The sequence below is a fragment of the Oryza glaberrima genome, chromosome 11 (assembly GCF_000147395.1).
Source record: "Oryza glaberrima chromosome 11, OglaRS2, whole genome shotgun sequence".
Classification (NCBI taxonomy): Eukaryota; Viridiplantae; Streptophyta; class Magnoliopsida; order Poales; family Poaceae; genus Oryza; species Oryza glaberrima.
Window position 1 is genome coordinate 16,064,457 of NC_068336.1, and position 26,562 is coordinate 16,091,018.

The window sequence follows — 26,562 nt, forward strand, 5'->3', positions numbered from 1 at the left end:
ATTTTCATGATTTCTTGTTTTCCTTTTATCCTTGAATACATAACAGTATAACACAGTCAACTAACAACTTTACCTGTGTGACAGACCAACACAAACTTGAGCAAAATTAGTCTAACCTAGTGTATATAGATCAGTAGGAGTTGGCTGAAGTCCATCAGACCACTATCAGGATTGCTATCAGTGAAATCATCGTGCTTGCTTTTCATATGGGGGTTTATATTCTTTATTCGTGTGAAGTATATGATGATGCAATCTGGCATAGCGCACTCCAGTCTAACCAGTATAATAAAACAAGCTGTTACTGGTGGCAGCTAGTCACCATCCGTTTCTCGTATCCTACATGTGTCTATCTTGGCCAGTGTTTAGAACCTGGTGGTTCCTGGCCAGTATAGTTTAAATTTGAACTTGTAAATTGCATTATATCTACTCTCTGGCACTTCAGAAAATAAGTAAAAAAAGAAAAACAAACTCTCCTCGGATTATTCCATTCAGCCCATATTCTTTGTTGTTATCCCCCTACTCTGTGGATGATTATATTGATCAATTTGTGATATATTAATGACTTATGTGTTATATCCATTCAGATCTATGAAAAATTGCGCTTTAGCCGTGCCCAATTCTTCTAGCCAGTAGCCACCAGCCAGGTGACCATGAGTTTTTGAATTAAAAATTTGGATTTGAACACTTTTCTGGTAAAAACCGGTAACCGGCCAGTAACCGCACTGGCAATGCTTCTGATATTTTTGCCAAAACCGGTATTCATAACCTTGATATTGATAGGTCACATCAAGCATGCATCCATGAATGTCAGCGCTGGACACCTAGATGATAATGAAGTAGATACTTTTTTTGTGGCCATCTGATGGTTACATCCTGCTACTTGCAGCCAATATCACTCTGTACAATGTCTTGATTGTTGAGATTTTTAATTTTTGGAAAAAAAGAAGTCTTTGATCAGATTTTATTAGGTGGGCATTGCTTAGTAGTGCTGTTGTGCTAACTACCTTTTGGATGTCCTCAGTTTGCATCATCAATTTATGTTTTGTGACCAATGTGTGTTGAATACTTGAATGTTATCTGACATTTTGACAAATCCATAACTCAATACTGTAAAACAGAGTACATTCTTAAATCTGATGGATCCAGGCCAAGCAGTCTGCTACATGTTGATTCTAGATAGAACTGGAGTGAAACCCAGGTTTGGTTTGTTACCATGGTTTTCTGAAGGATAATCTGGACACCAGATTCCGGAGTGAGCTTTTGTTGTCTACCATGCAAGTCAATCTCCGTCGGGAATTCCTATCCCTGTTGATTTTCCATGGAGGCGTGCCGTTAACGCAGCTTTGATGCAGTCATTTCATGACACAGGTGCAAATTTCGAATTGGACGACCTTCATGAATCAAGACAGCAGCTGGGCATTACAAGGACCGCGACACCCGGCTACCAGAAAGGGACTTGGCGCACTGAAATTACTCCTGGGAATTTCCACACTGTGAAGACCAGGAGGACCTGAGCCACAATCTTCACAACCTTTGGTCCTTGCCTTTTCAAACCTTTGTCTCAAGACCTGCTACTGGTGCTGCTGGAAAGCTGAATCATTCCCCTCTGCTGTAGTGTTTTCTGCAATCAAGGTGCAAGATTTAGTCAAGGATACACCATCTTGTTTTGGTTGAGAAGATGGATCATACAACCCAAAGGTGGCTGCACTTGGTTGTTTGTGCTTCTGCCTACAGTCACTGGTGTGAATCTCATCATGCCACTCATGATCAAATTGTACTCCGAGGAAATGGACTGGAACCAAGATCAGGAACAGGTAATCCACTCATGTTAATGAAATGTCAATTATTGAAGACAATACTCGATGAAACTGAAAATTTTCCTTTGCAGGGGGATCCATTGGATCTAATTACAATTTAGAGCTGCGAAAAAAAAAATCTCCTGCACTCATTATTAATTTACGGTGCATGGGATAATCGTTGACCTCTATGATGAACTCGGAGTCGTGCTGGACTATGATACAAATTCTCCATAAGATTGATATTAGCCTAACTGTTTCTGTCATGCAAGTACCATCAGTGCTAATCCTGCTTTCTTTGAAATGAAACGATACAAGAGACAAGAACTGATGTACCTTCGGTGACTTTGTGTAGATGCAACCAAGGGAGGCATTTTTCACCACGGAGATTGGGCAATGAGCTGTATTCTGCCGGTGGCTGAACCTTATCCAGGGGCCTCTGATGTCGACCGTGAGTTCGTCGCGCTGGGCGCCTAGGAGGAGTGGCACACTGTTTTTTTTCATGCTTATGGGCCTTAATCATGACTGTAATGGCCGACCCAGCAAATCCGAGGCCGGATTACCGATAAATCTGGTGAGTAAACCTGGTTGATAGATGGTGTCTGCTGCAAATGCAGTCCCCTGGAGCTCTAAGATGTGATGGTGGTAGTGGGTGATGGGTCCTTTTCCACGCTCTATTGACTATTAACCTACTAACTAGAGCTTTTCTTGATCCGCCTTTTGTGCCGCGCGTGCATGCGATTTTTGGCCATAATAACCATGTGATTTTTCAGCAACTTTGCATAATAATTCACTAATATATTAGCGTACCACTGATGTCTTGCTATTCCTTCCTGATCCTTTTTCTTTGTCCCCTGCCAGAATGGACAAGCATTTCAAGCATGGTGGCCTGGTGGGTGCAGTGCAAGTGCAACCGTAGGGAACATTTCTGCTGAAAATTGCTTTCTAGGTTTGAAAAAATGCTCTGATTTTGATGTTAGGTTTCAATTGGTTTGATCATTGGCAGCACTCTATATTTTCTAATAGCCTTTCTAGGTTGAATATGTCATGGTTTTTAGACAATACAGCCTACATTACACGACAACATATTTATACAATATTAATTGGCCGTTTTGTTAGGAGCTTCGGCTTCATCTTAGATCCCTCGCTCTAGTCAGGCCTATGTATTAAGTTGCTTATGTATAAAAACTTATTGGCTTGTCCTGGACTATAAGCCTGGCTTGTATGTTTGCCATCCTTGGTTTTTCATGGATGACTAGCTAGCTTATTGTTGAAAAATCTCTAGATATTCTGAGGTTCTATGGGCTACTTTGTGTGGAAGTACATGTGTAGGGATGAAAACGGTTGGAATGGAAATGATATGCCTAGTATTCTTATTACTTTTATTGAAACGGTATTGATACGGTTATTTTTTTTTTCATATTTATGAATTTACCTTCTTAGTGGCAACTTTAATAAGGTGCAGATAGCAATTAGAAATACTAAATTTTTACAGTTAGAAGCAATTGGAAACAATTTTTTTTATTTTCTTTACGGAAATGATAGCAGTATGGTTGGAAAATTTCTGTCATGTTTTCATCCCTACATGTATGTCTGTCTGGGATTACATACAAAGTGTTTCAAAACTTGAGTGATGTTATAGTTTTCTTTTTGGAATTTTGTACATCGTTTTTAAATTTCCATACAACTTTGTGATTTTGATCTTTTTATGTACATGGACAGTCCGAGACCAAATAAAACTTTGAAGTGAACGAACAGAAATTAAAAGACACGGCTGTAGACATTTTGTTTTTACCCTAAGTGCCAAATGAATGCTATAAAAGTATATGGTTTTATGGAACATTTTAGAGTTGCTACCTATTTTCTTTGAAATAAATTGCAAAACCAGATATTTTGTATCATGGATGCTCTAAAACTTAGTTTTTTTTTTAAATAAAGTTTACTCTTTTGAGAATTAAGTGAGCTCCCTGAAAAATAAAACAACTGATGTCCAAACCTACATTAAAAAAAAAAACCTTTGAAAGGCAGGAACGATAAAACATAAGGATAAGAAATACACATGATTTTGTTCTGAATGTATATACGGGATATTGGATCTTAAAACATAAGAAAAATATAAGCATAATGTAAGGAAACCATGGAATTAGATGAGAGAAAGAGACTCGAGGGAAAATTTCAAAAGATTGGATTCAATGCTAACTTTCCTCCAACGTTTCCATTACATTAATTAGTCAATCCAAAGGAAGTTTATAGAATGTTGTATATACAATCTCCTGTTTCAAGGACTAAATAGGAAACATTTTTTTCCTAGGATTTAAATTCTGCAAGTTCACTTCATAAACCATTTGTTCCAAAGGAGACGAACAAAAGAATTTGTATGGATTGGCTTGCAGTGGCAAGGCGGCTTTTAATCTTTGCCAAAAGGCAAGTTGAGAAAGCATGCTTAATTCTTAAAAAAAGAAACTCAAAAATGTTTGTTGCTTTTATGCTGAGTCTTGAGCCATTGTTTGCTGGTCCAAAAGACATTGAGAATGAGCATAGAGCGGTTGAGTATAACAATTCTTTTAGTGAGATCATTCATTTACATGGACATACTAATTCCTTTTGTTAGAACTTGACTTTTGTAAAACCATCCCTAACAATCAGGGCCGAGTCAGCCGAGAGCCATGAAAATTGACTACGCGTAATGCTGAACTCAAGCTCTCTGTTATGTCTTCAATGTTTCATAGACTTATTACATAATTTGAAAGGGTTTAAGGAGACCAGATCTAATTACCCTATGCTTATCTCTGCCACTGTCAACAAATGGAATAGTATATGGACCGTCACTTCGTGCCAACGGTTCCTATGAGAACAAAAAAGTAATCTCTCCGTTCTAAAATATAACTACATTTAGCTCTAAGGATTTATCCCAAAATATAACTTCTTTACCAATATTCTCTTCCCAACCAATCATAACCGTTGACCATTCACTTTTCCCACCTACCTTCACTAATCCAATTACAATCCTCCACCTTTCACTTCTACCTACTTTTTTAAGTAACCATGTCCAACTCTAAAATTTATTATATTATGGAACGGAGGGAGTACTATTTTCGATTACAAAATGCCTGTTAGAATATACCTGTAAAAACTCTAAACCTACAAAATCACTTCCTAATATAAAATTGTGTACATTTATATGTGGAGGTAGCGGTTGTGCACAACAGTGGGGAATTGATCACAGTTGACCCCTTGCATGGATGCCAAAGGTTTCCATCAGCTAATGTAAGTTGCATGTCTTGAGGTCAACATTATCAGTAGCGGACAAATTTAACCAAGTTGGAGCAGCAACTTACAGTGCTGTAACAGGGTTGTCGACTCTGATGTGCTTCACCTCTTTTGTGGTTCTCATCCATGTATCTTTAGCTGTATAAAGGTAATATCATAATCATATTAGCAAAAAGAAAAAAAAATAATTTCATTATCTTTCATGTGGCAATACCGCACTTCTAACACCGGCCAATTATTGGCACGTAATGACTGGACTATCGGCAACTAGTAAGGTAAATTGAAAGCGCATAACTTATCCGTCCCTTCTCTAATTATAAATATTTGATGTCTACGATAGTATTCACTCAAAGTTTTAAAACTCTGACCATCAATTTTATAAATTCACTAAAGTTTATAATATTATATTATAACAATAAAATAAAAAAATATTGAAAAACCAACTTTTAACTCAAAAAGGGTGCCAAAAAGTTTTTTTTAAAAAAACATGAGAACTATGATTCAACCTCACTCTAGCTAGCTATTAATTCCACCACTTCTAGTTGGGGGGTTCTATGTGACAGCATACTCTGTTCTGCCCACAGCTCAAGCAGCCTGGTATCCTCTTGTCAGTTGTCATGATGCTCCCTTGTGTGTACAACCTCATCATTTTATTACCATATGGCCATAGCCCACATTGTTGTAATCACCTTTCTCTCAAATCCTCCAAGGACCCTCTACATAATTAAGCAGCAACCTATAGAAAACATGCTGTGTCAACCATGAAATAGCAGCAGTTAATTACTAATTAATGTTTAATTACATATAAGATACGCACATGCACCCTTCAACTAAACAATACAGTGTGTTGATATGAAAATTGGTCATTTAGGTCATCTGTAGTACCCAATATCCATTTTTCTATTTCAAAACTGAATGAAATGACAAGGTTAAATAAAATCAAGAGGCGACTTAGTCGATAAGAAATCATGGATAACTTACAGTCGGTGCGGTATCTGCTACGATCTACCTTTAAAAAGTAAGAAAAAGACTTGCATACATATATACCAAAAGTAAATTTTACTTCCAAAGCAAATAACACTAGAGAAATATACTACGCATGGAAGCTATATCCAAACACAAAATTGTTTGTAACCATAAGCATTTGTTTGGCTAATGGGTTAGGGAAATGATTTTCCACCCACCAAAACATCTTTAAATCCTAATTAACCATTCATTCTCCCTCTTTCATTTAATCCTAACCCTACATTTATTTTCCAATTCCAATCCCACCTCTCATTTCCCATTATCCAAACATAGCCTACATTCTCAAAAACATTTTTTCATGCATAATACCTCAGCACAAGTCATCTGTAATATATAACATTTATTTTGAGGTATATATTTAAGGAATCGTTTGGGACAAGATGTCACGGTCTATATGACCTTATTTTATAGTGGCACACACTATAACTGAGACATAAGTCATTACTCACAGTATAACTTCCATGCCATAACAATGTAGCAAAACAAGCTATAGCTAAATACATATCCATTGCCACAATAGTTGAGCCTCAGAGGCCCAATTAACTATGCCTGCATATCCAGCCATTAGTTAGAAAAGATAGAGCACTAGCAAAATGCACAAACTTTACCCCAACCAACCACAGCCTCTCACCCTCACTATAAATAGGCCCATTAATATGTCCCAAGCAAAGCAAGCTCCTTGTGCCCACTTCTAGCTAGCTTCCAAGTTCCAACCGATTAACAAAATAACCAACAACACATATTACACAACTAAATCTCTCTTGTGCTTTGCTTGTTCCTTCCTATGTAGCATTAGCTTCATTCATTAGTAATTAATATCATTACTCACTACTCACTACTCACTACTCACTCTAGTTAAGGTTAGCTATCTATAGTTAGAGGAATTAAACCCTAATTACTATAGCTTTGTCTTCTTCTTCTTCTTCTTCCCCTAGCTTAATTACCATGAGGAATGAAGTACTCCCCACCATTTTCTTGCTCTTCATCTTCTTCACCACCACCATAAACCCTAGCTCTTCACAGCTTCCATGGCTCTTCTCTCTCTTGTATCTCTCTCTGGCCATGGCGGTCGTCGCCTTGCCGCCGCTTCTTGCGAAACGCCATGGACATGTACGTCGGGTTAATGGCGGCGGCGCCGCCGCCATTCCCGGGCCGCGGGGGTGGCCGCTGCTGGGGTCGCTCCCGGCGGTGTCCGGCCCGCTCATGCACCGCCGCCTCGCCGCGCTGGCCGACGCGCACGGCGGCGGCGCGCGGCGCCTGATGTCGCTGACGCTCGGCGCGACGCCCGTGGTGGTGAGCAGCCACCCGGACACGGCGCGGGAGATCCTCGCCGGCGCTGCGTTCCGCGACCGTCCCGCCAGGGCCGCGGCGCGGGAGCTCATGTTCCTCCGCGCCGTCGGCTTCGCCCCGGCCTCCGGAGACGACGGCGGCGCCTACTGGCGCCGCCTCCGCCGCGCCGCGGGCGCGGGCATGCTCTCCCCGCGCCGCGCCGCCGCGCTCGCCGCGCTGCGCGCCCGCGTCGCGCGCCGCACGTCCGAGGCCGTGTCCCGCGGCATGGCCGTGCCGCCCGGTCGCGTCGCCATGCGCGCCCTCCTCCACGCCGCCTCCCTCGACAACATGGTTGGCAGCGTGCTAGGGCTCGAACACCATGACCACCATGGCGGCGTCATCAGCGACATGGGTGACATGGTGAGGGAAGGGTACGAGCTGGTTGGCAAGTTCAACCTAGGAGACTACTACAGTACTACACAGTACCAGTGCCTGTGGGGGTTGCTGGATTTCCATGGGGTGGGGCCCAGGTGTCAGAGGCTGGCAGCTAGGGTTAGGGAGCAGTTTGGGAGGGTGATGGAGGAGAGGAGGAAGGTGAGTGACCTGCACAAGAGGGATGATCTTCTTAGCTACATGCTCTCCATGCCACAGGAGGAGAGGATTGAGGACTCTGATGTCATTGCTGTCCTCTGGGTGAGCTTACATGTTCTCTAGCTCTATCTTTTTTTGCTGCTACCTCAGTCTTATATTACTATCTCCATTTTCGTTTTTAAATAGAGGGATGCTATAGGACGGGATGAGCCGATACCTATCGGGTACCAGGCGATACTACCTCAGAGGTGTCATCCCGTTCGAACGGGATACCGTCGTGTAGCATCTTCCTTTTAAATATATGACACTGTTGATTTTTTAGATATGACGTTGAACCATTTGTCTTATTAAAAAAATATCTAAATATAACTTATTTTGCTGTGAGACCCGCTTTATCGATAAAGGTACTATAGACATGACTTATTCTTTTTATAGCTATACTAATTTTTTTTAATAATGAAGAGAATGTTATAATATCATGTTAAAAAGTAAAAAATATCATATATTTAAAAACGGTGGGAGTATATGTGCATGAGTGAGGCAAAAATTGGCTTGGAAGTAGGGTTAAACTAATTTTTGTGGCCGTGGCACTTTTTTTTGGGAGTGGGGGTAATAATTTATTGACAATTGGTGCAAAAATTAGTGGATAGAGCACCAAATAAGTAAGTGATAATAATGCATAAATTTCTACATAGTCGTACCTCAATTGTACTTTATGTACAATCACGTTAATAAATTAATCAGTCCAATAAAGTTAGTTTAAGCTAGTCATGCTGGATTTTTGTTGGTACTCCTATATATTATCATGGTCCTTTTATTTTACACAATAAACATAACCTTTTGGATTCAATAATTAATCAATATATTTCATTCTTCACTGGTCTTTATTGATTACTCCCTTAGTCCCAAAATATATATAGCCCCGTAGTATTAGTTAAAATATATCCAATTCGGTTCTAAGTTGGTATATTTTGGAACGGAGGGAGTACTTATTTATGACCTAAATTCATATGCACTTTCATGCAAGTTTTCTTAATAAGCTGGACTATTTTGCATTAATAACTAATACTCCCTCCATTCCAAATTGATCTAAATATAATTTTTTTGAGGTTACTTCTAAATGATCTATATATTTGTGTTCATTCATTAAGTATATTTGTTATTTGTGCATTGGAGTAAATGGACATTGATACATGCATCCATGCACACAAGTATTTATAACTCACATGCAATATCTTGATTTGCTATTGGCTAGGAAATAGTGGGAATGGTGCATGCATAGAATTTATTGCTAGAGTAAATATAGTATGAGAGAGTTATTAGCTTTTCTTGGTCTTGGTGTACCTATGAAATATATGTAGATCAATTTGTAATGGAGAGATTACGTGAGATCAATTGGCCCACACCTCGAAAGGCAAAAATAATGGGTGGGTCATCTCGCAGAAGCTCCTAATTATTAGGAGCAAATTCATTCGGCCAATTATTGATTGAGACATGGACAAGATTTGAGGGAAAATGAAGTGACAGACAGCGCTTAGTACCACTAGTATGTCCCTTTATGATGTTTCGACTTTCAACACTAGTAGCAAAATAACAAAGGCACTGTCGTTTCTTCAGGTAGGAAAAACATCACTCTTTCTAATGTTTGGTCTTGTCCATTGGATGCAGGAGATGATCTTTCGTGGGACAGATGTAGTTGCAATACTCCTGGAATGGGCCATGGCCCGGATGGTACTCCACCCAGACATCCAGTCCAAGGTGCAAGAAGAACTAGATAGGGCGGTGGGCCACCGGCCCATGACCGACTCGGACATCCCCAACCTTCGCTTCCTCCATTGTGTCATCAAGGAAACCCTCCGCATGCACCCGCCTGGCCCACTTCTCTCATGGGCCCGCTTGGCAGTGCATGATACCTATGTGGGCAAGCACCTAGTACCCGCGGGGACTACGGCAATGGTGAATATGTGGGCCATATCCCATGATGAGACGATATGGGGTGACCCATGGGTGTTTCGACCCGAAAGGTTTATGGAAGAGGATATCAATGTGTTGGGATCAGATTTAAGGTTGGCACCGTTTGGATCAGGTCGTCGGGTGTGCCCTGGACGGATAATGGGTCTCTCCACTGCCTATCTATGGTTTGGCCGGATGTTGCAAGAGTATAAGTGGGCAGCGGCTCAGCCGGTTAAACTTACGGAGTGCCTCCGTCTTTCTATGGAGATGAAGAAACCTTTGGTTTGTCATGCAGTTCCTCGTAGTAAAACTGGCTAAGCTAGCCAAGCTTGTATCATATAGGTGGTGTTAAAAGAGAACTTAAATGGTTTGTATGTAAATTAGGCAAATATACTTAGATGGTATCACTATGTGAAGCCATGTTTTTGACTTGATGAAGTTGTCAAGTAGACATGGAGAATTAGAAGATACGCAGGCGTAGGGCTGACTAATTTATTCCATGCAATCAGCCCTGTATGAATTATTATAATATGTTACTAAAATTTGTACTTGAGTTGCTATAGCATTTCTGCTTGTTAAGGTTTTATTTTAGTCGAATTTTTATTGCAGAATAGGTCGTCCTTTAGCATGTCGTAGATTTGGACCTAATTTTTACATGGTTGTCCTCAAGCTAGCCACCCCTAAAGTTAGGTCATGGATAAGCTAAACTTTATTTATACTCTACCATATTATTATCTTAAGGCTAACCTGAGGGTGAAGAGCCAATTTGATCCTTGATGATAATCTACTCATGGGACCATAGTTTGGTTCCTTCATTTTCCTTTCAGAATGGCCAGAAAATTCTTAAGGATTCTTGTTAGGCCAACCATGCCACCTATGATTTGTCATGCTAACGCTTATTCAGCTTTTGCTGACTTGGCTTAATGGGAATGACCTTTTTCATCGTCGTGATAATTGAAACAGGATCGTCGGATTTGTTAATTATGTCATATCTAGTACTAGAGTTTTTTTTCTATATATGTATAAATAAATCATGAATAATATGATGTAGCACTCTCCTTTTTTTTCAGTTTCCTTCCTTTTTACATTGGCTTGTTCTAGTGCAAGAATATTGATATGATATTCTTGCAATATGGTCGAGCCAATAGGTTCTTGGACATGTACATAATAACCACTTTGCCTTTTTATGAATAGTTCTCTCCCAATACCATTAATTCCTTCACTATTCAGATCAGCTGCAGATCAGAAGCAAAACATCTTTAGAGCATATAACATCTGGATCAGAATCTTTCCATGGCTACACCTACACGCGAGAACCAGACCAGGTTCTTCATTATTAAGAATTAATGGTGAAGATACAGCCTCAAAAGTGAGGAATTATTCCCTGTTAAGAGAGAAATCTAGAGAGAGAGAGAGAGAGAGAGAGAGAGAGAGAGAGAACATATACACTAGTAGTATGTAAGAAATAGATTTGTTGCTTTCACCAAATACACACACAAAAGAAAAATGAATGAGTCACACTTTTTTTTACAGAATCAGATGCTCATTCTCTCTTTTAACAAAGGTGTTTCCTTGGCCAAACAGGCATTCCATGCATCTGCAGTTCTGCATCCATGGTTTTCAGGCAGAACAAGAGGCTTCTTTGTGCCCATGTATTTGTATAGAGTAAAATACACCAATGGTCCTTAAACTTGTCAGGAGGTTTCACTTAGGTTCACGAACTTGCAAAGCGCACATCAAGGTCCCTAAATTTGGTTTATTGTATCATCCCGTCCAAAGTCGCGTTTGATTGTGGTCTTGCCTACGTGGCACACCACGTGGACAATGACATGTAATTTTTTTTGTTTTTTTCTCCCTTCTCCCTTCTTTTTTCTCTTTCTTCCTTCTTTTTTCTCGGTGGTGAGAGGCGGCACGAGGGGAGGGGTTGTCGCAGTGGTGAAAAAAGAAGGAAGAAGGGAGAAAAAAAAATCCATGTCATCGTTCACGTAGCGTGCCACGTAGGCAAAACCACGGTCAAACGCGGCTTTGGACCGGGATGATACAATAAACCAAGTTTAGGGACCTTGATGTGCGCTTTGCAAGTTCGTGGAGCTAAGTGAAACCTTCCGACAAGTTTAAGGATCGCTGGTGCATTTTACTCTATTTGTATATAACAAAGCAGGAAGGAGCTTAGTTATGCCTTAGTAAGTCAATAAATCAAACTTGCATGAAGAATTGTGGATGAGCCCCACAGTTAATTGATTTACAATTAGACTGTGTACATGAAATTAAGGTAAAAACGATTAATGAAACGGAGCTAATACAAACATATATTTAAAATTTTACATGGAACATGAGAAGTTCTCATCTCAAAGGAAAACACAAGGATCTCAGACATTTTCAGCATAAGAAATCTGAAACTTTCAGTTGGAAAGGTTCAATGCAAACTTGCATATAGGAAATTCCAAATTAAAACACAACTTGGAGTGAAAACATATATATTTTTTCCAAATCCCTGTTTCGACTTGAGAGTTCATTTGCTATACTTTTACATGGGAAATGAAAGTTTCAAACTGAAAAAGGGTGATGTATAACAAACACTTGTTGAAACTTAGAAAGAAGATTCTCCATTTACCAATGAGCTCTGAGCTCAAATTTGGAAATGACACTGCATGCCAAGGAAACAAGCATGACTTTATATTGTACATTAGGTTTGTGCATTTGCGTACTTATAAAAAGATTACCAATATGTTCATGAATGTGATAAACATGATTTCTTAGGGAAATAATAAATGAAGCACCATATTAGTCAAATCGATTATTTGCAATTGAAGTTTCTTTGATTTTTCTTGTGCCGTGCACATATGGTCATATTTTTCGAACATTTTTTATGGATTAATAATACACATGTTCCTACATGCTCTGCACTATTATATAACCCTACAGATATGGTACACAAAACCAAAGTTCTTATTAATTATGTAGGGCAAATTAAACTAATTATGGAAAGACGACACCAAATCTAATCCAAGTCTACTCGAAAGAGACACAAACATAGGTTGGTCCTTGACACAAACAAAAGTTTATGCACACCACAAGAAAACCATTTGCAAATGCAACACACAAACCTTTTTCTTCTCCTTTACACCAAAAGAACCCCTACACACGCCGATGGCATGCATTGCCTAACATCCAAAACAGCTAGCTCACACTACACAAACACAAACAAATTAAACCATCATCATTAACATCTTAAACAGCTCACTAATCACTATCCTCCCTAACCACTAGCCAAAGCGACTAATTAAATTATTAAGCAAGAATACATAAGTGCCTAAGTTAACTAGTCATTATTATCCCTCACTAATCTAATTGAAGTATTAAACCTCGTATTTACACTGGTGAGTTGAGCTGTGTGTACAGGGGTGTGTGTGTATGTACATGGATGCGCGACGTGTCGCGCTCAGTGCGCGACGCGGTCGGCGGCGGCGGCCGCGGCGAGCCAGCGCGCGGCGGCGCACTGGGCGCGGTGGGCGCGCTTCCAGTCGAGCGCCTGGCACGCGCGCGAGCAGTAGCTGGCGGCGCCGCACACCGAGCACCGCCGGAACTCGTGCCGCCGCGTCTCCCGCCGCCCGCACCGCGCGTGCGAGCACAGCCGCAGGTCCTCGACGCCGTCGTGCTCGCCGTCGCCGTGTTCGCCGGGGAGGCACCCCCGCGCCGCCGCCTTGGCGCGGTGCGAGTCCCACCACGCGACCATAAACCGGCTCGCCGCGTCCTCGGCGGCGCTGCCGTCGTGGTGTCCGTGGTTGTGCTTCTTCCAGGAGAGGTGCTCGCGGGCGGCGGCGTGGAGGAGGAGGCGGCGGCCGGCGGGGGCGTCGCGGCGGGCGCCGTAGCCGTCCTGGAGGCAGTGGCCGAGCTCGCGGAGCGCCGGGGTGTGGCCGAGCCACGCGGCGCGCGCGCACAGCGCGACGCCCGCGCGCGCGTCCTTGTCCGCCTTGCCCCCGCCGCTGCCGTTGAACTGCACCACCGCCAGCGCGTACAGCGCCGGCGCGTGCCCGCCGCCCGCCGCGCGCCCCAGCAGCGCCGCCCCCGTCGCCCTGCTCCCCAGGCAGTAGAACCTCACCTGCACCGCCGCCGCCATCAGCCGACGAGATCGAACAAAAAAACAGAGCAAAGAAGCAGAGCAAGGGGAGCTTGGGTGACTCTCACCATGCCGAGGAAGTAGCAGGCGTGGTGGCTGCCGGCGGCCGCGCACCGCCGCAAGAACCGGTGCGCCGCCTCCGACCACGCGCCCCACCGCACCGCGACGGCCGCCGCCGACGCGCGCGACAGCACCGCCGGGTGCGCCGCGAGCTCCCGGAACCTCCTGCACCTGCGCCCGCGCGCGCACCCATGAGAAATCTCTTCGCCTCGACGGACGAACACGACACCGAGGGGGAATAAAAAAAAAACAGAGCAGCAGCAGCAGCCACATACGTGAGCGCCGCCGAGGCGACGTCGGCGGGGGACGCGGCGTTGGCGGCGAGCCTGGAGAGCACGACGAGGACGATGTCGTCGGGGAGCCGGTCGAACACGTCGGAGTCGTCGCCGTCGCCAGCCACCACCACCGCCCGCTTCTTCGCCGCCGGCGGCGAGCGAGGGCTCGCCGCGCCGCTCGCCATGGCGGAACACGGCGGCGCCGTCGCCGCCGCCGGGTGGACGCCGCGCCGCCTCCTGGGGCTCCTCATGGCTGGCTCGCCGGCGCGCGACGCGACGCGCGTTGCGCGGGGGCAGTGAGCTTTGGAGAGAGGAGGAGAGATCGATGGAGAGAGAGAGACAAATATATATACATATATACTCTATACGCACAAGTATACGTACGGACGCACGCATCCTCGCGTAATTTATACCGCGGGGGGTGAAATGACGGGTTTGCCCTCGGGGTGGTTTCACCGCGCGGCCGCCGGCGGGGAGGTCGGCGCGGCGGCGGGGTCGGGGGGTTTGACCGCCGTAGTTGGGGTAATTTTGTTTCCATTTTTACCGGCGCCGGTCAGATAAAAACAAGTGAACAAGAAAAGGAAACGGTCTTTGGTTTTGCATCAAAATAGAACCATCGACGGCATGCATATTAATTATTCTTTTCTTGCTAGAATGATCTTATTTCTTTTTGTTACATGATGTTAGAGGACGCGCACAAACACCACTACACACGCACACTATGCCCACACGGTTAAGAATATGTCCTCTAACACACGCTAAGAGAGTTAACTTGGGTCAGCGGTAAATCCATGATCTCACTATAAATGTGTTATTGGAAGCACATAAACTTATATGGTAATATTTACGAGCGTTGTGATTTAAGCCTTTGTGAGTTTTGGGCGTGGTGGATCCACAATTCTACCACCATATTATCGGTGATTCCCATGATCATATTTGCTGAAAACAACCCGCCCATCAATTCTATATTTTTAAGTGACTTGTATACACGATGCAAATGTTTGATTATTGATTTTTTTCTAATCATATTCATAAGTTACTAAATAAACTAGTTGTACGACAATATTTATGATGACAAGTCTATACATAAATGTTATTTTCACATGCCAAACTTAAATATTCCCTACATATTAGTAAGTATTTCAAGGTTTAATAAACACACATTTCAACGCACAAAATCGATTTTAGGATGGACAACTCAACTCATCTAGCTAGAGAAGGGGTTGCATAATTTTTCCATGAAAAGCGAGGTTGAACATTAATCTCATTCACACAGATGTTGTCATGGTATAACAGTTTACAATTGTTCAGTTTTAATGTTTATGATCCAGTTTTCAAAAAGAAAAACATCACATTAAGTATCTCGATCTATTTGTAAAAAAAAATATTTCTAAAAAGGCCAAATTGTCAAAACTACTCGAGAGATTACGGCCGGGTTAATTAACCTAAAGTCAAATCTGTATGGACAAGATCGAGTACCCTTTCGGTTTTACAATTTTTAGCTAAGTTAGCTATATATGTGATCATCAAATTAAAACCCCCTTCCTGCTGTGTGTTCATGCAGGCAGGCGTAGATATATGCATATATGGTTGGCAAGCTGTAGCCTAATTAACGCAAAGCTAATCAATTAAGGTCTCTATCGTGTGTGTAGCAGGATCAAAATAATTAGATCCATGTTAAATTAAAGAATCAGATCGAGATGATGGAGATATATATTGAATGCTGTCGTGTAGTTTTAGCGAAGGACAAGAGTTTCAACGGCATGCGCGGGTTGACATAATAGTAGTAGTATTTGTTGAGAAGCTAGCTAGAGGCAAGAGCAGAGCCACACTGGCAGATCGACCAAGGAGACAGCAAAGCTCCGCGAAACATGGCTTGTGTCTTGGATTATTGCTTACGTAGCTGGATTAATTACTAGCTGCGATCAACTCCACTCGATCGGATCATCCATATCCATCGAGCCGTAAAATATACAGTACTTCATCTCTCTTCAATATATATAACGTATATACTTTGACCAATATTTTATTTTATTCTATAATCCTAATAAATATGAAATTAGCATCACATGAACGTACTCTAAAATATGAATATAACAATATAACATACATAATACTTACTATATATAATACTTACTATATATAGATGTAGTTAGTATGATTATTAGTCAAAAGCTACCGAGTTTAAATTTTCTTAAAAAGGGGACGTCCTGTAGTTTGGGACGGAGGGAGTATATGTTAAGAATACTCTTTCGTAAAACCCCCATGCATGTATCATGATCCAGAATACAAAACCGCATGAATTTTAACACATAGGAACACAAACTCTACGTATTATGATCCAATCCAAGTTATACGAAACCATACGAATTTTAACACATATTATGTTACGAAAGTTTTGCAAAACCATATTATTGATCATTTTGACTTTGATCCATAATACTTTTGAGCTTCACATCTTAGATTTATGAGGATTTTATCTATAATGTAGTTGTTTCACCTGCTTGTTTTAAAATTTTATATAGAGTAAAGTGTATAGGCAGTCCTTAAACTTGTAGTGTTGTGTCATCTAGGTCCCTAAACTCTTAAAATGCAGATCCAGATTCCATAACATGTCAAAGTATATCATCTAGGCCCCAAATCAACACAGCCCCTCTAGGATCCTACGTGGCGCTGATGTCTTATGCCATATGGACGTGACGGTCCTTTTCTCTTTTTTTTCTTCTTTTCTTTTCCTTTTTCTTTTTTGTTTTCTTCTCATTCTTCCTTTTGTCTTTTCTTCTGCTCGGGTCACAAATAAAGAAGAAGAAAGAAAAAAAAAGAGAAGAATGAGAAGAAAAAAGAAAAAGAATTTTTTTAAATGGGTCACATTTGTTAGTCAAAATGATGCCACGTCATGTTCTGGCATGCCACATCAACACTACGTAGGATCGTGAAGGGGTTGTGATGATTTGGGATCTAGATGACACACTATGATAAGTTATGAGATTTGGATATGCATTTTAAGAGTTTAGGGATTTAGATGACACACCCATACAATTTTAAGGACCGCCCGTGCACTTTACTCTTTTATATAGGTGCATGTCAAAATGGCTAACAGCGTGGTTTTGTGAAAATTAGAACTATAATATATGAGGTATGAGGTTATGTACCACACGCCAAAGTTTCTATGGTTTTATACAACCTAGACCATGCATAATAGATGGGTTTTATAAATTTAGGTGGGGTAATGTATATAAGAAATTTTGGCTATATAGATTGGTAAACTGGAGTAGTCTGTTCCCCTCCATTAATCCTCTTACAATGCATAAGTGCAGCTATTGTCCCCCTTAGGAAAGTTTTAAAAAAAAGTAATGAAAAAACATATAGTTGGATGGAGAAAAAAGTGGTTGCATACTATGCTTTTTTTTAGATCCACATTTCAGTCGCATGGGTAGATAAAAAAGTGGTTGCATACTATGAAAAAGATTATATATTTTGATACAATTTACTTGTTGTTCTAAAATTCAAATATCATATCCAAGGAGATATATAATTTTAAAACTTCTGAAAAACACATGGTAGCACAATGGAGTATATAATTAAATTCATGGCAAAATAAAATTTACTCAGCGAAGAAACATGCATATATACTACAGGTTTTATGTAGTTTCAGTTAAAACTATCTTCAGGACCAAGTTATTCCTTCTTTGATTTATACTGCATTTGTCAAGGTTATAAATGCACTTAATGCAAATTTTTCTGATGTACTTTTTAATTTTTATAACTCAACAATAGTTTCAACCTTTGCACCATATCACAAGTGGTCTAGTTCCGATAAGGCCAAGGCTGAAAAGGGAACAACTTAATTTTAATAAGTTTAGTGTTGATATGATTTACATGCATGCTTTTCAGAATAAAATAACTTCTTATTTGTCGGATGGGCAAAGCAAAGGCTGGCCAGCTAATCGACCTCAACACTATCAGTAGTTGTTCGACAAATCATATGGTAAGGATGGATATATACATGTGGTTGGTAACAAAGGCTTGGCTTCTTGCTTAATTAACAAACCATATGCATGCATGTACATTTGTTTTATCTCCTATAAGCTGATATTTTGCAGACAACTTAATGATTACATGATAGCAACATATTGCTTGATTAATGCCTTCTATTTTTCTCCTAATTTTCGAATGCGTGTTGCTTAATTTCCAGTTGATGGCAATATATACAGCTGTATAGGATAAATTAATTATATTCCATCAGAATAAAATGAGAGTCTGGTACTCCCATGACAATTATATATCTGTTCTTAAGAAATTTTGATTTTCCTTAATGGCTAATAAAACCAACATGATCATCGACTCCTCTAGGCACATGCATATGCTGTCACCCTCACACTGGCCTCTGCTTGCACGCACGCAATCTTTAAAAATTTAAGTGGTTTTATATCCAACTTGTTCGACTAGCAACATATCATCGTACATATTATGATCGAGATGTTCACATGGTCGTTTTCATGATATATTATGAAATAGACTAAATTGGAGCTAGCTATACTTCGATTTGATCAAAGATATTTATGTGATCATCTTATCCTGATCTGTAGAAGATTAACGAGAAACCAAACAGAAGAAAGTAAATTGATTGGTAATAAATCAGAACATTTTAATAAAATTGTTTTGTTTCATTTTTAGGATTCAATTAAGTTAATCTTGTTTGGTTTCATTTTTAGAAGTAAAGTTGATTGGTAATCAGAACATTTTACATTCTTTTATGAAACTTGAGATTTATTCAAAGTTACTTGAAATTGGAATCAAAATAGCATTCAAACCAATGCACACACAATATATATATCTACAGGTTAATCAAGAACCAAAAAAATTCTAGCTATATATTAAGAGCCAATAAGATGTAAGAAACTTGATTATCACACACGAATTGCACAGAAATAAGCTATATCATCAACTTTATGAAACAATATGTACGTATATATCTGTGCATCATTTCTTTTTCAGAAAAAGAAAAACAACCTAGCAACAAGCATATATATCCACAAAATGACATGCAAATCCTGCCGATGTGGATCATGAGACAAATTGATGTCAGTATCAAAAAGGTACACAACTGTCCATGCACATACAATGTTTTGACGTACACAACTTTACAAGCTCGGAAACACACGATACATACAAATAATTATCAGGAAAATTTATCTCATTATTTGAGCGACACATCATCAAATTCGTTGAGTCGATCCTCAAAAATCAAAATTGGAATTTGACTGACATACGAGAGCCACTAATTGGTTATCTTCATAAATATTGTGGTCCCGATTGATCAACGTATGCATGAACCATATAGCAATCAAATGCAGAGCTGGAATATAATTAAGCAGATCGAGCATCGGATTGATCGACTTACAGTTTTATTGAAGTCGTTAATTTTTTTGGGTGACTTTGATAAATCTTGAATTCATTTTTTAATTTTCATAGATATTAAACTCAGAACAGATGCAAGCATTCATACACACGCATGTATACACCCACCCATATGATCAAACTCCTCGAAGTCGAAGGGACTAGGTAGATTTGATTCTAAGATTAATAAAGTCATCATGAGCGACTTACTGTTGGTAGTAGGTTGCCTATCAGTCGACTTCCCTAAGATTACTTAAAACTAGGTGATTTCCCGTGTTTTGCTGCGGAAATTATTAAGCAATTCTCAATTTTTTTATAATCAAGTTAGGAGTAAAAAATATAATGAAATATCAGGGTTTATCAGTCAAATGATACCCATGCTTTACTGTGAAACATATTAATAAGTATATGTTAAATATTGTAAAAGTGATAGATAAATTTGTTAAAATATTGTGCAAATGATATGATGGGTGATGATTGGATATGCTTACATTTTGATTTTTAGAATTAAATAAATTGTACATGATGTTGTATGCTTGCATGAGATTAAATATGTAATTATTGCTAGTGGATGATGATGTGGCATGGTTGTATGTTGAGCTTTAGACTCAGTAAGCTTTAACTTTATAGAAAATATAGATGAATTTGCTGATTAACATAACAAATAGCATGATGTTGAATCCTGGCTTTGATCTGGTCGCATGTAGTACGACCACCACCTTAATCATCCAAAGCGATACTTGGATCACGTTATTACATATGACTTCTATTCTAGTGTCGTGTATATCAGCAATCCTTGGCATGGAATGTTAATTAATTATGGCCCTAATTGTTTAGTACAGCTTGAAAATTACAATCATGTATAATTGCTGGCTATAACTATCTACTTACTAGCTAGCTACTTATATATTATTCCAGGCGAATAGTTAATTTCACATGTCATATATATATAATTGAGCAAGCTTATTGAATATCGTTTTTCTATATATGTTATTTTGTATATATACCGATCCCCAAAAGTCGTTGTTTTATCTTAAGTGTGACAGAGACACCTATTTGTCGTTAAATATTTGTTCTTGGCAAAAGGTTGTTCATAATTTCAGGGAAAATACTTTGTACCAGTGCTGCTGAGATATTAATTCCTGGAATTCCACAAAGTTGTCATCGCTCCAACCAGCAAAGTCACAATCTGATGGTGCTATGCATGTGCTTGCCTAACTAGCTAGCTATGTACGCCTTCATATATATAATTTTATAAAAGAAAAATGTTGATATCGTACATGCACATGTATTGAAATTCGATCGATTCCCCAAAACAAAATAATTTATTAATTATTATGTCCTTTTTGTTCTATTTTTATTTTGTAACATATGTAGCAAGAGCAAAATGAGGAAGTAAAATTCAGCAAATTCATCGTAACATGTCTAGTTATACTCTCTCCATACTCGTAAAGAAAGTCCTTTTGGACAGCAACACGGTCTCCAAAATACAACTTTGACTTCTTGTTTTAATAAAAATATTTATTGAAAAGTGATATATGTATACTTTTATAAAAGCATTTTTCAAGACAAATCTATTCATATAATTTTTACATTTTTCAAACTCAACAACTTGAGAGTTATTCATGATTTATATTTCCAAGGTTTGACTTAAACATTGTCTTAAACGACTTCCTTTACGAGTATGGAGGGAGTATAGTTTAAACAAAACCAACAAGATGCAAGAGTACCTAGACATTTGTAAAATTCAGCCATATTACTTATCCCAATTTTGTATGATTTATTTAAAGAAAATCAAAATGGGTGTGGTTTCTTATATGTGTTTTTAGCCTATTTTTTCTTACGCATAGTGTTATGGTCTGATTGTTTGATCTACGGCTGATAAGCTGTGAAAAAAAAAAGAACTAAGCAAATGAAGAAGCAAAACTTATATATCTATATTATTATATTTTAAAACTAAAATCAATGTTGAAAATAAACTATGACAAAGAAACAGAAATCAATTCTAAAAAACTTAAAATTCAAATTCAAATTTTGGCTATGGCTAATAAGATAATGAGTAAACGACGAGAGACTATTTTTCTGACGCAAGTCTTCAAACCATGCATATTTTTCTTATTTTGAAAGGAAGGAAAAACTAGTGAAGAAGCCTATCTGCTCTAGCTCCCATGCATCTGTCTCCATTCTTCCCTTCAACTGTACGAGATGTTCTGATCTGTCAATTAATCCTAACCATGTTACTTTCAGAAAGAGACCTGCTGGTCAAGTCTAACATAACATGATAGGCTTCAATTCAAAACCAACATGTACACACTTTTGGGCTTTTGCATAGTATGCATGCAACTTGCATTATATTGCACGTCACACATGCCAACTTTGTCCACTGATTATATACATATTGCATGCAATGGACGATAGGATCGGTTCTCTGTCACGTCTGATCTCGATCTTGTTGTTACAAATTATTCTCAACACCCAGAGAAGTAGAGGTAAATTCGACTTTAATGTTCACTTGATTGAAGCAAGTTACAATTCGTCATGTAGGGTTATAATATCTACCATCCTAGTTAGCTTCTCTTCGTCAATTCTTCTTCCTTGTTTGAACATTGGATCTTGAAACGAAGATAAGATTAGTTGAGAAACATGACTAGAAGCCCAAATATATCCATACATTTGACCCGCTGGATAGTTTTGTTTGGAAGCAATGATATGATATGCAACATGTGGGATCCAATCATTATTTGATTTTATAGAAAATCATCTCAATTGACTATATATATTGATATTATTCAACTTTCATATGGTTTAAACAGTTACATGCTAAATCTTTGGATATTAATTTGTCTTCCCAATTACTACATAATCAATTATTAGTAATTATGACAGGAATACTCGGTGAAACTAATTACCTGGCCATTTAGTTGCATTGAAATTAGTTAAATTAGATAATGCCCCGCACTTTGTTGTGGGATATATGTTAGATAATGGAGAAATGATGAAATGATTTGGATTGAAATATTATGAAAATGATTTGAGAATGATGATTTACCATATGTATGTTTAGTTTTAGAATGAAGTAAATTGTAGATGTAATTACTATATGCTTGCATGTTGAGCTTTGTATTCTTAATGGGTTGATGTGGTATACTTGCATGTAGGTTTTATGAGTGCTAATAAATACTATGCTTCCATATTGAGCTTTAGGTGTTTAGTGGAACATAAGGTTTATAGAACGAAAAGATATAGATTGTATCGATAGCCATGGAGCCAGCTAGCTAAGTAATTTGATTTCTCTATATTCATCCTAGTGAATTCAAATTATGTCATTTGGAGCTAGCTTTCAAGTTAAGGATGCTGACCTAGTTAAGGCAATCCTTTAAAACTTATTGCTTAATTGTGATGTCATTGGGAGACCAAAATATGTAATCTTGGTTTACATGTGCATATATATAGCAAGCAGTTTAAAACTCAATTTTAGGGTTGATTTCGAGGTTTTTTTTTCTATTATAGTTTATGACTTTTACACTGCTAAGAACATAGATACATAAGTTTTCCCCACTAATTATTTCTTGTTGTTTAACTCCAATTTCAACCGCTTCTCAGCATAGATGAATTAATCCAAGCATTTTTTTTAAAAAAAAACATCCTTCATATGCCTTATACCTTTTTTTGGAATGTTGCAATTTTTTTATGATTTTAGGAAAAAAATCCATACTTGAGCAAAAACATAAAATATATATACTCCTTTTCTCTGCATATCATCAATCAATCAATCGTCACTCTATCTCAGTGGCTGTCCTGCTAGCTGATTGGGCCACATGGCGCCCTTAAGTTTGCAAATAGATCCAAAGGAAAAAAATGCTAAGAGGAAATAAACACTTGGTACCAGAAGGGGCTAGAAGAGGGTTAGGAGGGTGACCAGGTTTTATAAAATCACATGGTTATTGTGCAGTTATCAAGATTATTACATGCGATAACCTTCTCAATTTTTGAAACCACATGGTATATCTCGCAGTAACCGCCGAACTGTGGGGGGGGGGGGGGGGTGGTGGTAATCCCATCGAAAGCGGTTTGGTAAAAACCCTAGAGGCGACATAGATAAATTGATATAGACAAACTAAATACTGCATCAATATTTTTGTTTTAGAAAGTGTGTTGCATGATATAACGTTGTAATAGAAAATTAATTAGATTATAAAGGAAAAGGTATGAATTACCTCCCCCCAAACTTTTGCGGTCGTCCGAATTACCCCCCGAACCACAAAACCGGATATTTTTCACCCCCAACTATGCATACCGGACGAAATACCCCCCTCAATCCAATCCGCGGTGGTTTTGACCTACGTGGCGTACACGTGGCAGTCCAGTCAGCATTCTATTTTAAAAAAATTGTGGGACCCACATGCCATACTCCTCCTCCACTCTTCCTCTCTCTCTCACTCTTCCTCTCTCTTCTTTCTCTCACTCTGGTCAGTGGCAGCCGAGGGACGGTGACGCGGGGGTGGCGGCTGAGGGCGGCGGCCTCGGCGCGGAGCTGCGGTGCCGCCGTGCTGGTCACCCACGACCCGGCGCTCCGGCCCCGCGCCAAGATGGAGCTCGGCTGCCTCGTGCGCGCTAACATCGCCGCCAACGACGACGCCCACGCCTGCACGCTGCAGCGGGAGGATGACGACGGCAGTGGCGGATGGTGACGCGGGGGCGGCGGCTGAGGGCGGCGGCGTCGGCGCGGAGGTGTGCGTTGGCGAGGTGGACGAGGCCCGCGCGGCCGCGGGCGGCGTGCCCGCGCGCCGCGAGCGCACGGTTGCAGCGTCGGAGCCGCCTGGCGCGCGTGCGGAGCTCGTCAGCGTCGGCGTCGGCCTCCCTCTCCAGCGGTTGCAGCGGCGGAGCCGCCCGGCGCGCGCGGAGCTCGTCGGCGTCGACCTCCCTCTCCGGCGGGGCAGGGCGGCGCAGAGGCAGGGGGCACGAAGCGTCGGCGGCGGTGTACGCGTCGCGCTCGTCGCCGACGCTATCGTGCTGGTCCACTGGTCCGCATCCGCCTCGTCTCGCACCGCCGCCCACCACCCGCCTCCGCACGCCGCATCCGCCTCGTCTCGCGTCGCCACCTCGCTCGCGCCGCCCGCCCTCCCCCACGCGCCGCCCGCCCATCGCCCGCCCTCCCCGCGCGCCGCCCACCCATCGCCCGCCCTCCCCGCGTGCCGCCCACCCATCCCCCGCGTGCCGCCCGTCCATCGCCCGCCCCGTGCGTCGCCGCCTCGCTCACGCCGCCGCCCATCGCCCGCCTCCACGCGCCGCATCCGCCTCGTCTCGCGCCGCCGCTCACCGCCCGCCTCCGCACGCCGCCGCCCATCGCCAGCCCTCTCCGCGCGCCGCCTCCGTCTCGCTCGCCCCCTGCCTCGCTCACCATGAGACGGTGATAGTGAGAGAGGAAGAATGAGAGTGAGAAGTGAGAGAGTAGTGTATGACATGCGGGTCCCACAAACTTTTTTAAATAGAATGCTGACTGGACTGTCACGTGTACGTCACGTAGACCAAAACCACCACGGATTGGGTCGAGGGGGTATTTCGTCTGGTATGTATAGTTGGGGGTGAAGAACATCCGGTTTTGTGGTTCGAGGGGGTAATTCGGACAACCGCGAAAGTTCGGGGGGTAATTTGTACTTTTTTCAATAAATCACCGTTCAACTTTATGGACCATGACATTTCAAATCGTGTCTAGCATATTATTAAAACAAAAAGAGGGCATATTATTCAGGTTGAGTTGAACATTTTAGAGTGGCCAAATTGAAAGTGATTGCATAATCCTCACTAAGGCACGAAATTGTTTGTCAACCAATTAATATACCATACAATATATTAATATTATAAGGTAGATGTAACTATGTAAGAAACCGTGGGTAATGTACTGTGTGCGTACATCGTCACTGATACAGATATCAGGTACATTTCTCTTTCTCCATGTATGGCCATAATATAATAAACCATAATTGACCTGGTAAAACTATAGAGTTTAACCACAGAAGCTTAATTAGCTGAACTCTTATCTCTGATTAGTTGGGGTAGTTGGTTTCTTTACTTGCAAGTTCAGTAAGTGACACTCCTGTGAAGTAAGTAAGTATAGTGGATATATCCATATCATGCATATGCACCTTAATCCAATGTAATAGTGTCAAGAAAGACATTGCCATAAATAAATAAATATTATTAAGCAGCATAATTAATCAATTGGACTGCATCTGCTTAAGCTGGTCAACGCGATAATTAATTGATCCATGTCTGTCTGTCGTTTTTCCACAACTAGGCAAAGATTTCTGGAGATCTTGTCCCTCCATTCATCTCACGTTGATTTGGACAGCATTCATGAAGTGAGTAAATTAACATAATTAAATTAGCTTATTTGACAACGCTAGCTTCTCGTTAAAAATAACTCTCCGAAGCATGCTTGATCGACAGTAACATGCAAGAATAGACAGTTAAAATAGACATTCATCCATCCTTGCATGCATGCGTTTGGGATTTGCAAGTTTCCTTCTTGAAAATGATTTATTTATCATGATCATGAACACTTGTTGCTTTTCTATTGTAGTAGTAGTTGATTTTTTTTTACCACTAGTAGTTTTACTATTGTAATTTGACCACAAGTTTATTTATGACAATTGACAAATAATATATACATATAATAATCTGAAAATTTTCCACCTTTTATCATTGTAAATATGAATATGACAATTAGTCCAATATTTAGTTATCTGAATGACAGCAATTTCCATAGAATTTCCTAGCTAGTCCAACATACACGCTGCCG

General features: G+C 40.6%; 2 protein-coding genes across 2 annotated transcripts; one reads left to right on the forward strand and one right to left on the reverse strand.

Annotated features, from left to right (window-relative positions):
- The first annotated feature begins 6,964 nt into the window (after window positions 1-6,964).
- Window positions 6,965-10,442, forward strand: LOC127754983 (cytochrome P450 78A5-like). Its single transcript, XM_052280600.1, has 2 exons — window positions 6,965-8,054; window positions 9,621-10,442. Exons 1-2 carry the CDS (start codon window positions 7,038-7,040, stop codon window positions 10,221-10,223), a joined length of 1,620 nt encoding a protein of 539 aa, XP_052136560.1. The 5' UTR covers window positions 6,965-7,037; the 3' UTR covers window positions 10,224-10,442.
- A 2,730-nt stretch (window positions 10,443-13,172) lies between these two features.
- On the reverse strand, window positions 13,173-14,670 carry LOC127754982 (F-box protein At5g50450-like). Its single transcript, XM_052280599.1, has 3 exons — window positions 14,361-14,670; window positions 14,094-14,256; window positions 13,173-14,007 (listed from the first exon to the last, which is right to left on the reverse strand). The coding sequence occupies exons 1-3, from the start codon at window positions 14,609-14,611 to the stop codon at window positions 13,348-13,350; spliced, it is 1,074 nt and encodes a 357-aa protein (XP_052136559.1). The 5' UTR covers window positions 14,612-14,670; the 3' UTR covers window positions 13,173-13,347.
- Between the last annotated feature and the right edge of the window lie 11,892 nt (window positions 14,671-26,562).